The sequence below is a fragment of the Arachis ipaensis genome, chromosome B08 (genome assembly GCF_000816755.2).
Source record: "Arachis ipaensis cultivar K30076 chromosome B08, Araip1.1, whole genome shotgun sequence".
NCBI classification, from domain to species: domain Eukaryota; kingdom Viridiplantae; phylum Streptophyta; class Magnoliopsida; order Fabales; family Fabaceae; genus Arachis; species Arachis ipaensis.
In genome coordinates this window covers 127,920,362-127,936,330 of record NC_029792.2, presented here as the reverse complement: position 1 = coordinate 127,936,330, position 15,969 = coordinate 127,920,362, and the positions used below count along the sequence as shown (strand labels likewise).

General features: G+C 29.3%; 1 protein-coding gene across 2 annotated transcripts in view; it reads left to right on the top strand.

Moving 5' to 3' along the window:
• Nucleotides 1-660, top strand: part of LOC110266143 — a 6,825-nt gene extending 6,165 nt beyond the window's left edge. Inside the window, exon 4 of one of the 2 annotated variants that reach the window (XM_021110155.1) lies at nt 458-660. In XM_021110155.1, the coding sequence (XP_020965814.1) occupies nt 458-628 (171 nt within the window). In that variant the 3' untranslated portion in view covers nt 629-660. Of the gene's footprint in view, nt 1-421 lie in introns of both variants that reach the window. The other variant, XM_021110154.1, reaches the window with a different exon arrangement.

The following is a 15,969-nucleotide window of genomic DNA, read 5'->3' as shown; positions in this document are numbered from 1 at the left end:
TAATAATAAAATGAGATTAATTAAGATGATAAATATTTTTTATTATAACTAAAAAATTTTAGATTCAAACATTACAAATAGTAGTTTGTTTTATGAATTGAATAAAACAAAACATAGTTTAGAAAAGAAAGTTATATGTCAAATCTCTCTTATATTTCAATTACATATTGTAGGTATGTTTTATGAGTTTAATTTTAATGCACATATAGTGTAAAGCATTTTACACAGTTGTATAATTATATTTGATTTTGGGATGATTATTTACGCGGTCAATATGAAAAGTAGTTAATTTTTACTATGTGGTGTTATATAATTGGACGCACGTGTAAGACAAAATTAAATTGATGTTTTATTAGACAATGTCTAATTAATTGATGTTAGTTAGTTAATTCTAAATAAATTTGAATTTTGTTGAGTGTAGATTGATATCTTATGCATGGGTGAAAGCTTATCGCAGATACAAACATTGAAGCAAGTAAGAGAGGCTGTTTGGATACCTAGATTGGTAGAATCTTTAGATTCAACAACTTTCTCCCTTGGAGATTCCAATCATAATAATAATGATGATTATATGTCTTTAAACCATATCATGTCTCTGCTTTACCGAAAACATTGCTTTTTAAATTAGTTGATATATATATATGTTATTACTATTATTTATACTCTTGTTTTGATTTATCATCTTATTTTGAATATGGTTTTAGTAAAATATAAAATGAGAAAAAAAAATATAGTAACTGCCTTTAAATAAATCATTTTTATTGTAATTTTCTATTTTTTTTTTTAAGTTTGTGTTACATTTTGACCCAACTAGTAAGAAGATTACAATGATTCATGACACCACAAACATATGTTCTTGTTATACCTACTACTAATTTTATTCTTACACTATACATGAATCAACTACTTAATAAATATATTATATGTTATATGCTCCTATAATATAAGTGATCACTTTTTGAATATGTTGAGTTCTGATTTTTACACCATATTTACATAGTACTACTTTACTAGTATGTTTTTTTTTTCTCATTGGCACATATTTCCCATCTTTCCCACAGTTCCAATGATTTTTAACATTATATAGCAGTTGTATGTTTTGGAAATAGGGTTTTAAATACAGAATTTATTTTTGATTTTTTTTTTCATCAGCTACCAAAAGTCGCTTATTCTGGTTCATAAGTCATAACATTAATAAAATAAAGTTTTATTAATAGCATCATGTAAACACAGAGTAAGTTAGCCAATGAATGATAGTTCAAATGATATAATCTCTCCATACTCATCTAAGAGAGATTGTGGGTTGGATTCTTCCTATCTTTGATAAAAAAAAAAAAACAGAATAAATTAGAAAATATATATTTTCTAATACTTTAGATAGTTTCACCATAAATAAGATTACTGTTTTGTTTTCTTATGGGATTATGCATTTGATTCTTCTTCTTCCACTTTTCAATCTAAACTTAATTTCAACGGATTATATAACTTCACACAACATGGCTTAGGACAAATGTTTGAATTGATCCATACATAATATGAATTCTATTTTACTTAAAATATTTTTCAATCAATAAAGAATAGAGTATAAAAAAGACAGTTGAAGATAACAGCTATGTCATGTCAACAATATTATCCAAATCTGATTGGGAATTTTATATTTATTTGATTAGAAAAAGAATAGAAATGCATTAAATTAAATCAAATTGTCAAGTCAAAGACACTCATAATGATAAAGCAAGAGCAACAGGTGCTAGCTGGTTAGTTGTAAGGTGGCTACTCTGATAAAGTTGTCAGTTTTAACTTTTTGTAAAGACGTTTTACATTTTGTGATTGTTATTAATTTAAAAGTGTATCACTAAAAGTGTTGTTTAAAGAGAAAGTGTTACCCTTAATCGTAACTTGCTCTGATACCAATTTTTCAATTTCGATTTTTTCATTAATTTCCTTTTCGAAATTTCTATTAACTCTTCATATTTTGCTTCGAATAAGTTTATAATTTGTATAGATTCAATTGGTGGTGCTTTATTTAAAGGATTTTGATAAAAATAATTTGTAACTTCATAATCTAAAGTATTAACCATTTCTACTATTTCTCTTGTATTTGTTATATGATCATTTATTACTAGTCCTTGATGTATATTTATAATTCTGATTTCATATTTATAGTTTTTTAATTCTGTTTTAATTTCTATCATAATTATGATATTCTTTTTTGCATAGATTATTGTATATAAAATCTTTTATCTGTTTGTCTTTTTCTTTAGGAAAAGTCTAGGGGGCCAGCAACTTTGATAAATTCTAGCCAGCATGTAACTAGCAAAGAAAAGTGAGTCATTGGATGAAATCTCACACTAATCTCACACCATTAAAACTATCATTGATGGCTATTTGATGGCTACAAATCACAAAAGTTGCTGGCCCCCTAGCATTCCTCTTTTCTTTAATATAATTTCTCAAATCCTCAAAAACTTCTTTTATTTCTACACTTTCTCTTGTTTCTAAATATCTTTCTAATTTTTCAACTTCATTCTTCATTTTTTCTTTCAACAGTTTTAATTCTTTTAAGTCATAATATGGTTTTCCAGGCATCTATAAATTTTTTAAGTTTAATTCCAACTTGTTTATATTTATTCTTATTTCTATCCTTTTTATTATAAGATCATCAATTTCGATCTGAAGATTATTTAATTCCCTTTTATACTCCTCTATTTTACTTTTTAATTTTTTCGCCCTTTTTCTTTTTATTTTATTTTCTGGTTTTTCAATCTTTTTATGCTTCATTATTTATTTTAGAATTTCTGCAAACTCTATCATCGATTCATCACTATTTTCTAGAGACTCTATTAATTTTTCTAACTCTTCAACTTCTCTTTTTAACTTGTCATAGATTATTTTTAGAGCTTCAAATGCTCTTTGATTTATTTCAGAAAACTGTAAATAATTCAAACGATTTTCTCTTTCAAAAAGCTCTTGTTTCTTGTCTTGATATGTTACATATATTTCTTCTTTATTTATTGTCATAATTTAGTATTTAGTGTTTCATTTAATTTTTCGACCTTTTTTGTTAATTCTTTTATTTCAGAATTTTCTTCTTTAATTTTTAACTTAGATAAACTTAAAGGGCTATTAATTTTAGATTCTCTTATTTGAAAATTCGATGAAACCAATTTTCGTGATGGTTCTTTTAGTAATAAAACTGGGTTTTCAATAGCTTTATATTTTGGTATTTCTGTTTTTACAATTTTCTGAAATAATTCATCGACATAAATTCTTTCTCTGTTTTTAAATATTATACTATGATGACTATTTGTTAAAGCATAATTTATTGCATATGTAATTGAAAATGGTTCATCATTTTGTTCCATTAAATTCTTTCTGTGAAATTTATAAGCCAAACTTATAGATCTTCCAAGATTTTCAGTTGATAAAGGTATAGCATATTCAAAATGGGCATTAAATTTTACATTTACGTTTGCCAAATTTCCATGAACAATTCCAATTATATGATCTATCGGGTCATCAGTAATTCTTTTGTCATAGATTGCTAAACTTATTGGTGAATTAATTCCTTTCATATATGTAGATTTGATTAAGACTTGTATAGTACTAATATGAATCCATCCAATTTTAGATCTTTTTTGTTGATCCTTAATTTTCTCAATCTGTTTACTTAATTCTTCATTATTTATCAAAGCTATTTCCAGTTCTCCATTGGCAGATTTTATCTTTATAGGAGCTTCAAGTTGAATTTTTCCATAGTATATTATATTTTTTCTATTAAAAACTTCTTTTAAAAGACTTTGTTTATTAAAATTTTCATTTGATTTGAGATTTAATTCTGTTTTTAGAACAGCCTGTTTTTCATTATCTAATAAAGCCGTTAATCTATAATAATAAGATTCTTCCGTTAATTCTAAACTTTCTAAATAATTCATAACTAAAAAACTAGAATGAAGATGTACCTTTCTGGAGAAAAACTTCCTTTATTTAGTATATTTTACAATAGATATTTTTATCTCCAGAGGGGAGATTGTAGATACTAACTCCAGAGGGGAGTTTAGAACTATTTTTCCCTAAGGAAATTCTTTGTCAGACTACAGAATCGCCTCGGCAGCTTCCTCCTTGCTCTCCTAGCATATGAGTACTCTTAGCCTTCTGCTTTCTATTTTCTGATGCCTTCTTCAATTGCCTAAGCAACCTATTTATAATAGTTGGGTCTGATGGACAATTCCCATCCTTACCCTTCTTATGACGTCATTGCTTACGTCATTATTTGTTATCTTGCACCAGCTACATTATTGGTGCTTTATGACCTAAGCGCTTACGTTATTATGCAATAATGTTGAGGGATGCTTCAGATGCACTGTCCTCTTCTTTTATCATGTGGGCTTCAGATGTATTGTCCTCTTCTTTTACCATGTGGGTTGATTCTGTTTCATTATTGCTTTCTTCAGATATTTATGAGGCACATAGCTGGCACTTGTGGTCTTCTCTATCTTTTATCAAATAGCAGAGATTCCTCTTTATCCCTTCAGGGAGTTTTTCTAAAAGTCCAGATAAGTTGTAGAATGCTAATTCAAATTCTACCAAGAGTCTCATCTCTCTTTCTTCAATTTCATTTCTTTTGCTGGACACAAGTAGAGTATTTCTACTTTTATAATTAATCCTTGTGTGAGATTCCTTTGTTATTTTTTGAGTTCTTTCAAAGACCCTTGCTAATGTGCTGGCTAGCCTTCCTTCATGACTGTAAATTGTTAGATCTTGAATTTGATTAATTGGTTGAAAATTTTCTGGGAAGACGGACATGAATATTACTTGGTGTGCTGAAACCAAGCATTCTTCTTCTTCATTAAAAATAGGTTGACTGTTTGTAAATTTTAAGGATACATCCCTTGGATTTACATTGTCAATCATATTTTTAAATCTCTTTACTGCATCAACAAATCCTGCAGGAAACTCACTAATAATTTTTAGATCATTAAAAATTAAAATTGTATCAATTAATCCATACTGGAAGAACTGATAAGTGTCAGATGGGGAAGCATCTGGAAAGATAACCAGCTTTGTTAGTTGTTCTTTGGCAATAGGATAATATCCCAAAATTACCCTTTTTTCTTCAGTCCAATTCAGGACTATATTAAGGGTTTCTCTGAGATTTGATCTACAGACCATTTTCTTTTCCTTGATTTCAGCCCTTGTAGGAATGTTTCTTATTATTCCTGTTCTCTGGGTTTGAATTGGAGCTTTATCTGCTCTTTTTAGGGTTTGCTCTGGATGAAGAGCTTCATATTCCCTGAAGGATTCTTTTGCCTCTTCCAGTGTTAAAAATCCTCCTTTATGAATTATCCTTGATTGATGTGTGAATGGTGCTGCTTTTTCCCAGGCATCATATACTCCTTTCATGGGGCCATTATAAATTACATAATATTTTTTATCCTGAGTGGATTTTTTAATAATTTCAGCAATTGTTATATTTTCTGAAATTTTTTCTTCACCTGACTTGTCCACCATGCTTAGCTGGCTGAACTCTGATGGTTTTGGTTGTTGTGTTGATTTCATTGCTTGAATGGCCTTCTTGAGAGATTGGATCTGTGTTCTTATTTGCTGACAATGCTTGCATTTTTCGAGCTCTTGCTCATATTTTTGAATTTCTTGATCTAATGCGTTGTAGACGAACTCCATTCTCTTGTTAATGTATCTGCAATAACATTTTTGTCACCCTTAATATATTCAATCTTTATTGGATATTGTAACAAAAATAATTGCCATCTTACCAATCGTCCATGATTATAATCAACTTTTAAATTATATCATATGAAACCTGTTAGGTAACTTGAATCTGTCCTTAATGTAAATTCTCTGGGTAGTAAATCAATTTTCTATTTTTTTAAGAGATTTAATTGCTGCTAGAGTTTTCTTTTTATGAGTAGTATATCTCTGTTCTGTTGGAGTGAAAGTCCCTGAAATATACCTGCAAAGTAATTCCTTTGGGGAATATTTAGAATCTAGTGATTCTTTTTCTTGTTCCAAACTTCTTATAACTTTCTTAGCTTTTAGACATCCTGACCAGGTTATGTCTGAAGCATCTGTTTCTACTATTAAGTAGTCGTTTTCTTCTGGAATATAAAGTTCTGGAAGTTTTTCACATAATTCTTTGACTTTTTGAATTTGCATACTATCTTTTTCTTTCCATTTTCATTCTTTTTTAGTACTTATTTTTGGAAATAAGCTTTTAGTGTATTCTGTTATATTCTTTAAAAATCCTTGATCAGAAATATAATTTATACACCCTAAAAATCTTTGTAATTGTTTTCTATCTTCTATTTTATTAGGAAATAAATTTATCTTTTCTAAAACATTTGGTTGAAGTTTTAACTTTCCTTGAGTGGATAGAATTAATCCAAGGAACTCTATTTCCTGTTTTGCTATTCTTGCTTTCTTTTTGCTAAGAACTAATCCTTTTTCTTTACATCTTTCTAAAACTATTAATAATTTTTGAAGATGATCTTCTCTATCCTGTTTTGTAAAAATTAATATATCATCAATGTAAACTAAAACAAATTCATTTAACTCTTTTAGATTTTCTTCCATAAATCTTTGATAAATACCTGGGGCTTGCTTTAATCCGAATGGTAATACATTCCATTCATAGAGCAACACACTTGTTGATTCTTTTGTTGGGCAAGTAAAAGCAGTTAATTTCTTTGTTTCTTCGTCTAGACGAAGTTGCCAATATCAAGAGATGAAAACCAAGTTGCTCCTTTGATTTTTTCTAAAATAGAATCTTTGCTTGGAAGTTTATGAGCATCACCAATAGTTGCTTCATTCATCTTCTTATAATTAATTACCATCCTTTGTTTTTCCCTTTTAATTTCATTATTGTTTTCGACATAAAAGGCTGAAGCCGCATGAGGACTTTTACTTAATCTTATAATTCCTTTTTCCAAAAGATCTTTACATTCTAATGAGAACTCTTCTCTATCTCTTGCGGAATAAAGAATTTTATTTGGAACATTTATCTCTTTTGTAGGATCTTTTAATTTAATGCTTACTAATTCTTTATTTGTATTTTTAATATCTAAAGGATTTTCAGCACAAATTTCATCCAAAAGTTCTTCTATCTTTATTTCAAGATTATTTTTTGGAATATTTATCTGAAAGTATAAATTTAAATAATATGTTTCTAATATAGAAAATATTTTAAATTTTAAGATCTTATCTATAGTAGTAGTTGGTATTTTTATACGTTTTGATTTTTGATTTATTGAAGAATCGTGTGGAGCTCTTAAAACTATATATGTTAATTCTTGAATGAATGGATGATATAGCTTTAAAAAGTTATTTCATATGATAAAATCCATTCCAGAATCTAACATATATATAGATGGAACAATGAACCTATAATTTTAAATAAATATTTCAGCCATCTCTGCTTTTTGGTCAATTTTATGTATTGATTTGTCAGCTATTCTAACTCTTAATGGTTTCTTTAATTTTTTTCAATCAAGTTTTATATTTGTACTAGCAAAGTATTGTGTTGCTCCAATATCTATGAAAGCATTTATAAACTTTTCTGTTATTTTTATAGTAATAAATATGGCATTATTACTCAGTCTCTGAGTTTGTTTCTGAGACATATTCAAAAATATAGTCTAAGTTATCATCAGATTCTTCTAATGGTTCCATGAAACAAGACTTAGCAATTTCTATTTGTTTGGTAAGATCCTTTTTATCCTTCTTTTTTGGACATTCATTTGCATAGTGTCCTTTTTCTTGACAATACCAACACTTACAATTTTCTTTTTTATTTGGGCAATAGTCATTTTTTTGTCTTTTGTTTTTATTGTTATTTCTTTTTCTAAAATACCTCTTTTTTCTCCAGTTTGGATAGTATTTTCTTTTTTTAAATTGATATTTTCTTTTTCTTTGAAAATTTTTATTAAGACCATATTTTTGGGGTATCTCTTCATTATCCTGACAGCAAATTCTAATTATATTTGCAAATCTTTTTTGGTCGCTTCTTGCATACAACGTTCTTTTATTTTCTCTCTTATTGCAGAGGTTGCTCCACCAAAATTATTTTCAATTGTCCCTCTATTTATTTCTCTTATAAATCTTCCCATTATAAATTCATTAGCAGGATATGGAAGTTTTGTTATATACATACTAAGATAATGGTCTTTATCTTCTTCTTTTAATTTATAATAATGTATTCTATATTCACATATATAAGACTCCACATTACATAAATCATATATCTGAATATTAGCTAAATAGTTTTTTGCTTCTTGATATTCTTTATTATAGACTTCTTGTTTATGATCTATAATATTTTTTTCAAAAAATTCTTTATATAGAATCATCATTATATGTAATATCTTATCATAGACTGTTATTTTTGTTGCTAATTCTTCTATTATTTAGTTTTCTATTGATGTCATATAATCTCTTACAGTTCCTTTAGTATGAAACCCTATGTAATTCCAAATATCTCTTCCAGACAATTCACTAAGTTTTGGATTAGTAAAGGCTTCTAATAAGAAGGAATTCAACCAGTTCTCGAAAATTTCTTTTTCATTCCTTTTACAGTCTAAATTGAGTATTTTTTCTCCTTCAATTTCCTGGATTTTAGGAACGTATTTTGATGGTATTTTTGTATATTTTGAATCTTTATTTATAAACCCTTTTTTAAAAGCATAATTATCAAAACATGTTTCCCATTTAAATTGAGATTGATTATCCTTAGATGTTCCAGCTTCATTTTTTACTTGTATTGGAATTGTTGGTTCTTCGTCACTTTTTTTTTGGTGACTAAACATAACACAAAGAAAAAACACCTAAGAGAAAGAGTAGTACTCCTCTCTAATAATAATGTCTAAATTATTAGGGGGTTGTAACCACTCTAGGTACACCTGCTTGTTTAAAGCAGCAGTCTTAGCCATTAAATCAGCCGCTCTGTTTGCTGTACGCTGGATGAGCACTAAAGTAGCTGTCCAATTGCGCTGAAGCATCTCTTTGATTTTGCCAAGCAGATCAGAGTCATTCGTAATCATGTTGGTTGTGCCTCGCGAAACAAGAAGAAATGCATCAAGATTATCAGTTTCACATATGACCTCTTTATACTCGCAATCCCAAGCCATAACAAGCCCTCTCCAAATAGCATGAAGCTCACAAGAGAGAACACTAGAAAGAATCCGTTGACAATGCTTCAATAGGTGAGTTTTGAAGCGAAATAGGACGCTGCCTTTTGTGCCCTGCTTTAAAAAAAGGAGTACTCTGATCCTTGAAAGCCACCTGAGTTGTTCCCAAAGAGCCAAGCGTGGATGGAGGATCTTTCTTTTCCTTAGGCTCCACCTTTGCATTTGATAAAGACTTCACCTTTGCATTTGATGAGGATCCAGCATGCATTTTATTAGACCCAAAAGAAAATTTCTTACTCCCCAAATTGGAGCATATTGCTACATTGGCTTTTTTTGGCACTACATTGGGGCCTTTACCCACTTTTTCCTTGCCTTTTCTACTAACTGTAACCCATTCATCCTCTTTTACTTGAGTATCCCTATCCATGCGTGATTCTTGTAAATTATCATGCACAAGACCCGCTGCTCCATGCTTCTCCATAATTAGAATTGATTTGGCATTAATTCCAAATTCAAAAGTTGAATTTTGATTTTTTACTGGAGTTTGACTACCTTCTGCCATTTTCTCGTTTTTGTCCACCGAAAATAGTGACGGCAAATTTTTCTCCTTCACCATGGTTTCCTTCCCAATGTCATTGTTGTTCTCTTTCGCACATTCTCTTGTTACATGCCCAAAGCAGCTACATTTTTCACAAATTAAATTCAAGTGCTCATATTCTATGTCATACATATGACCATCAACTTGAATCTTTTTTATGACTGGAAGTCCCAAGTTAATTTGCACACATGCTCTTGCATACTTTCCCCTTTCTGCAGACTTGGTGGCTAAATCGATGCGGATCGGTTTACCAACAGCTGACGCAATCATTTTCATGGCTTTCTCTTGATAATAGTTAATGTTTAAACCTGTAATTCTTATCCAAACCATGGTAGATCCAAAAGTGTTTTCACAAGGTCTGAATGAAGAACTCCAAGGTTTAACCGCAACATAACTACCAGTAATCATCCACGGTCCTCCAAGGAGAACTTTTTCTCTATCCTCCAAGAGATCAAATTTAACTAAGAAATAGCCAAAACCGACATCTAGTACCTCATATCCTCCTTTGGTTCTCCAGACTCCTTTAAGCCTGTGCGTGATCGCCGTATAGCTAAAATGTTTTCCAAGAACTTTGATCACGATGGCATCTTTGTAGGGCTCTGCCAATATCTCCTTTGCTTCTTCAGTGAACGTCACAGTTGGTATCTCCGAATCGCCTTGCTTACCAACTACTGTAGCCATCTTATCCCCATCAAGAGAATCAGCAACCTCCAAAGCTCTCCTTGTTGAGGCACCCACAACTTTATCTCTGAACGATATCCGCTGACCTTGAATCTTGTTATTGTCTCCTTTAATTCCCTCCTTTTCACCTGATGCATGCCCACCTCCACTCTCCCCCTTATTGCTCTCGCCGGCATGGCCGGCTGCCTCGCTATGTGCCACCCTCGAAGACTCTCCCCCGCTCTCTCCACTCTCCATTTCAAAATTCAAAATTCTCGGATTAATACCGTGATTATTTAGGGAGTAAAGGTGGTTCTTCGTCACTTGAATAATCTAGGATGTGTTCTTCATTTTCTATATTTTCTATATTTTCAAAAATTTACTAATTCTTCTTCTATTTGAAATCCCTGTTCCATAATATTATTTTCTTGAGCCATTTTTAATTGTTTAAAAAGCATTGTAACTTCTTCTAATTTTTCTTCAATATTCATAATTTCAATGGTGGTTTTACTTTTAATTCTGTTATGTTGATTATATTTTAAAATTTTTCTTCTTTGGGATTCTCTTTTTCCTTATTTCTTTGAAATTTTATGGATACTAATATTTCTTCAAGCATATCTACTATAGAATTTAATTGTGGGTTAAAAGTATGATAAATATGTGGGGAATCATTTCCATGGTAACATTTTTTAGAAATTCCGTGTGAAATATAAGTTTTTTCAGGTTTTTGAAGTCCTTCAATAAAACTTATAGTAAAATAAAGATTTTGAGAAAAATCATTTTGTATTGATTTTAAGAATTCAATGTCATTACAGTTAAAATTAGTTAAAATCATTAGTTTTTGATCTATTAATTTTGATAATTTAATTATTTCTTCTCTTAAATCTTCTAATTTACTTTTTTTCCATTAGGCGACGTTTTTTTTTTGTAAAAAGTTATGGTTTTAAGTGAAAAGTGTGGCTTTAGAATGTATGGTTTAGGTTTTGCCACGCAGGCGTCTTTACCATAAAGTTATTTTTGGGATCTTTATTTGAGTGGTGGCCTAGTTGTAATTCATGTATTTTGGTTCGTTGTAATGCATGTATTTTAATTTTGGGCAATTTACTTATTTAAATAAAATGGTCGAAACCTTTACCTAAATGTGCAAAACGGATTGTTGTTACGTGCATGTGCAAAAATCCTATTCTATGTAATCCGTGGCAACCCACCACGGTTTCTGAATTGTGCATAAACCGTGGCAGGCTGGGACGGTTTATGGAAAAACTGAGTTGCTTGTAAACCGTGGGAGGTTCCAGCGGTTTATGAAGGTGGCGTGGAAGGCATACCATGGTTTATGAAGAAGGTGAACTGGTCATAAACCCTTGTGGGTTACAACAGTCGCGGCATGACTGTGTTACAATGGAGTATTAGGAAAGAAAAAACAAATATTTCTACCAATTGTTTTTAAAATAAAAAAGGTATATAAAAAATACAAAAAAATAAATATAACAATTTTGATTTTAAAACCAAAAGTGCCTCACTATTCCTAACAATGGATTATGTGACAATGATTCTAATAAAATCTCACCCAAAAAATGACAATAATCCTTTTGTGAAGAAAAGAACGCTCATGGGTTAATAAGTGTCTTATTTTAATTTTATATGCACTTATTTTAATTTTACAACAGTAGAGAATTAAAGGTGGCTTCTAGTAATGATGACAAAAATCACATAAGCACCTCACCAGTTTTTTTTCTATAATTTTAATTTTTCTTCAAGTATTTTTTTAATTATAAAATAAAAAAAACAAGCCATATTTAACAATGGCAACCATTATTATAGTCTCAAAAAAATATACAGGTACACCGAAATAAATATTTAACAAGGATTTTTTTAATTATAAATTAAAAAAATAACTATTTCCCAAAAATAAAATACAACTTATTCCTGTGTACTCTTATGTATTCTGGAGACGATAATAATAGTTATTATTGTTAACTTTTCAATTTGACATATTTGAAGTGGATTATTTTTAGAAAATAGTTATTTTTTTAATTTATAATTAAAAAAATTCTTGTTAAATATGACTTATTCCGATGTACCTATGTATTTTTGGAGACGATAATAATGGTTGCCATTATTAAATATGACTTTTTTTTAGTTCATAATTAAAAAAATCTTTGAAGAAGTCATGCTTGCTGTTTGTGTATTTTTTATGTACTCCTATATACTATTTGTAGATCTATAAACGGTGTGTTTTCTGGCCATAATTGAACCTACATAAACCGTTGTAACCCACAAGGGTTTATGATCAGTTCACCTTCTTCATAAGGTTACCACGGTTTATGCCTTCTACGCCACCACCATAAACCGCTGGAACCTCCCACGGTTTACAAGCAACTAAGTTTTCCCATAAATCGTCCCAGCCTGCCACGGTTTATGCACAATTCAAAAACCGTGGTGGGTTGCCACGGATTATATAGAATAGAGTTTTTGCACATGCGCGTAACAATAATCCGTTTTGCACATTTGGGTAAAGAATTCTGTCATTTTATTTAAATAAGTAAATTGCCCTTTAATTTTGTTACAGTTGAATATGTAGAAGAAATTTGAACTTTAAAATTGTTGTCTTACTAAAATAATCACTTATCTTAAATTTATTTGTTGAAAATTATTATTGGGTTGAATTTGTTATTAATTAGATTTGATTTGAGTTTGTTGCTATTTTATTGAATAATCATTTAGTTAAATTTTTTTATTGATAAAAATTGTCATTGACTTAAATTTGTTATTAATTATCATGAACTTTGAATTTATTACTGTTTTAGCTGAAATAATTACTTAGTTAAATTTTTCTGTTGCAAAAAATTCTCATAGTTAAATTTGTGAGATGAATTGTTGCTGTAAGAATATATTTAAATTTAGTTTTTAGTTAGTTTATTAATCATTAACTTATTGACATAGATGTAAATCAAAATGAGAAAAAATGTAGTCAACTATTAAATTTATCCTATGAAACCAATTTCTGAGATTACTTTTTGTATTTAATTTACTGATTATATTATTTTTTGTTATTTTTTGTTCATTTAAATTGAAAAAATATTTTGTACCAGTGGATATCAAGAATATATAAAATATAGGGTAAATCACTATATTAAGCTAAGGAGAGAAAAATATTACAGAAATTCGCTAAATCAAAAACTGGTTCATGAATCAATCAAGAGCCATTTATATATAGTTCGAATCAAGCTAATTCGAACTACTCACACACGCATACACCTACTAATTCGAATCAACCTGATTCAAATTATACCCACAGTAATTTGAATCACGGTTATTCGAATTACACTCACACATGCTGCACGTAGTAATTCGAATTGGCTAGATTCGAATTACTCATGATTTAATTCTGCCCATTCTTTTATTAAAAAATTAATAATTGATTAAAAAAATTAATAATTTAAAAATTAAAAAAATATATATTTTATTTCATGCATTAAAAAAAAAGCTAACAAAATATTTAATTACGAGACTTCTTTAAAATATTAATGAGCTATCAATTCGAATTTCATACAATACTCTTTTGCCCATTTTTAATAGCTCATGAATATTTTTTATAAAATTTTTTAATAAATTTATTTAAATTATACCACAAAAAATATTTTATTCTATACAAAATAATTTAAAAAATAGCTTAAAAGATGTTAGGAGTACTATAAAAATTTGTAATGTCCTAAGGACATTACAGAAATACTCTACATAGTCAATAATAATTTAGAAATTAAAAAAATATAGTTATAACCAGTATTTATCTAAATTACTAGAATATTACAAACTTTTATAGTACTCCTAACATTTTTAAGCCTTTTTTAAAATGGTTTTGCATAGAAAATAGCTTAAAATGCCCTTTATTCTATGCAAAATAATTTAAAAAAAAGCTTAAAAATGTTAGGAGTACTATAAAAGTTTGTAATATTCTAATAATTTAGGTTAGGGATGTCAATGGGGCGGGGCGGGGGATGCCTCCCTGCTCCCCGTCCCCGCCCCAGAATTAATCACCATCCCCGCCCCGATTTTCGCTATGGGGGAATAATTGTCCCCATCCCCATTTCCCGCGTTTCCCATATTCCCCGCGGGCCCCATTCCTCATCCCCTTATATTTAACATTCATATGAAAATTATAGTAAAAAATATCAAAAAATAAAAAATAAACTACAAAATATTATTACAAAGACACAAACATATCTTATCCAAGATTATAAGTCCAGAAATACAACATAACAAATTATAATCCATAAAATAAAATCTTAAAATACAACTTCCATTCTAAAAAAAGCAATAAAATATAGTCTTTAACATCAAGTATTCTTTGATGGTCAGCATACTCAGCAAGAGAAATCATAATTGCTTTAGATACATAGAAGGAGAGAAAATCAAGCAACTATCTCAAAATCAAACCCTAACTATTTCAAAATTATAAACCCTATATGTCTAATTGTTTTAGATACATAAAAGGAGAGAAAATCAAAATTATACAACACAGTGAGTAGGGAAGACTGAATAATAGGGTTAGGATTTTTTTAATTGGTAAAATTACTAAAAAACCCACCTATGTTAGAAATAAAGTAAGGTTATTTAAGAAATTTCAAACATTCGGGGAATTATCGGGGATGGGGCGGGATTCCCGCTCGAGTCCCCGCCCCTGTCTCGGGGGAATTTTGCTCCCCATCCCCATTCCCACCGGAAAAATTCTCCACCAACGGGGCCCCATTCGGAGCGGTCCCCGCGGGGATCCCCGCCTCCTAGGAATTTTTGACACCCCTAATTTAGGTAAATACTAGTTATAACTATATTTTTTTAATTTTTAAATTATTATTGACTATGTAGAGTATTTCTTTAATGTCCTAAGTCATTAGGACATTACAAATTTTTATAGTACTCCTAACATCTTTTAAGCCATTTTTTAAATTATTTTATATAGAATAAAATATTTTTTTATGGTATAATTTAAATAAATTTATTTAAAAAAAATTTTAAAAAATATTCATGAGCTATTAAAAATGGGCAAAAGAGTATTGTATGAAATTCGAATTGATAACTCATTAATATTTTAAAGAAGTATCGTAATTAAATATTTTGTTAGCTTTTTTTTAATGTATGAAATAAAATATATATTTTTTTAATTTTTTAATTATTAATTTTTAATCAATTATTAATTTTTTAATAAAAGAATGGGCAGAATTAAATCATGAGTAATTCGAATATGGCCAATTCGAATTACTATGTACAGCGTGTGTGAGTGTAATTCGAATCACCCTAATTCAAATTACTGTGGGTGTAATTCAAATAAGGTTGATTCCAATTAGTGGGTGTGTGCGTGTGTGAGTAGTTCGAATCAGTGATTCGAATTACATGTAATTAGAGTTCGAATTAGGCTGATTCGAACTATATATAAATGACTATTGGTTGATTCATGAACCAGCTTTTGGTTTAGCGAATTTCTGTAAATTTTTTTTTCCTCTTGACTTAATATAGTGATTTGCCCTAAAATATATATATATATATATATAAAATAATAAAGGATTGGTTTCG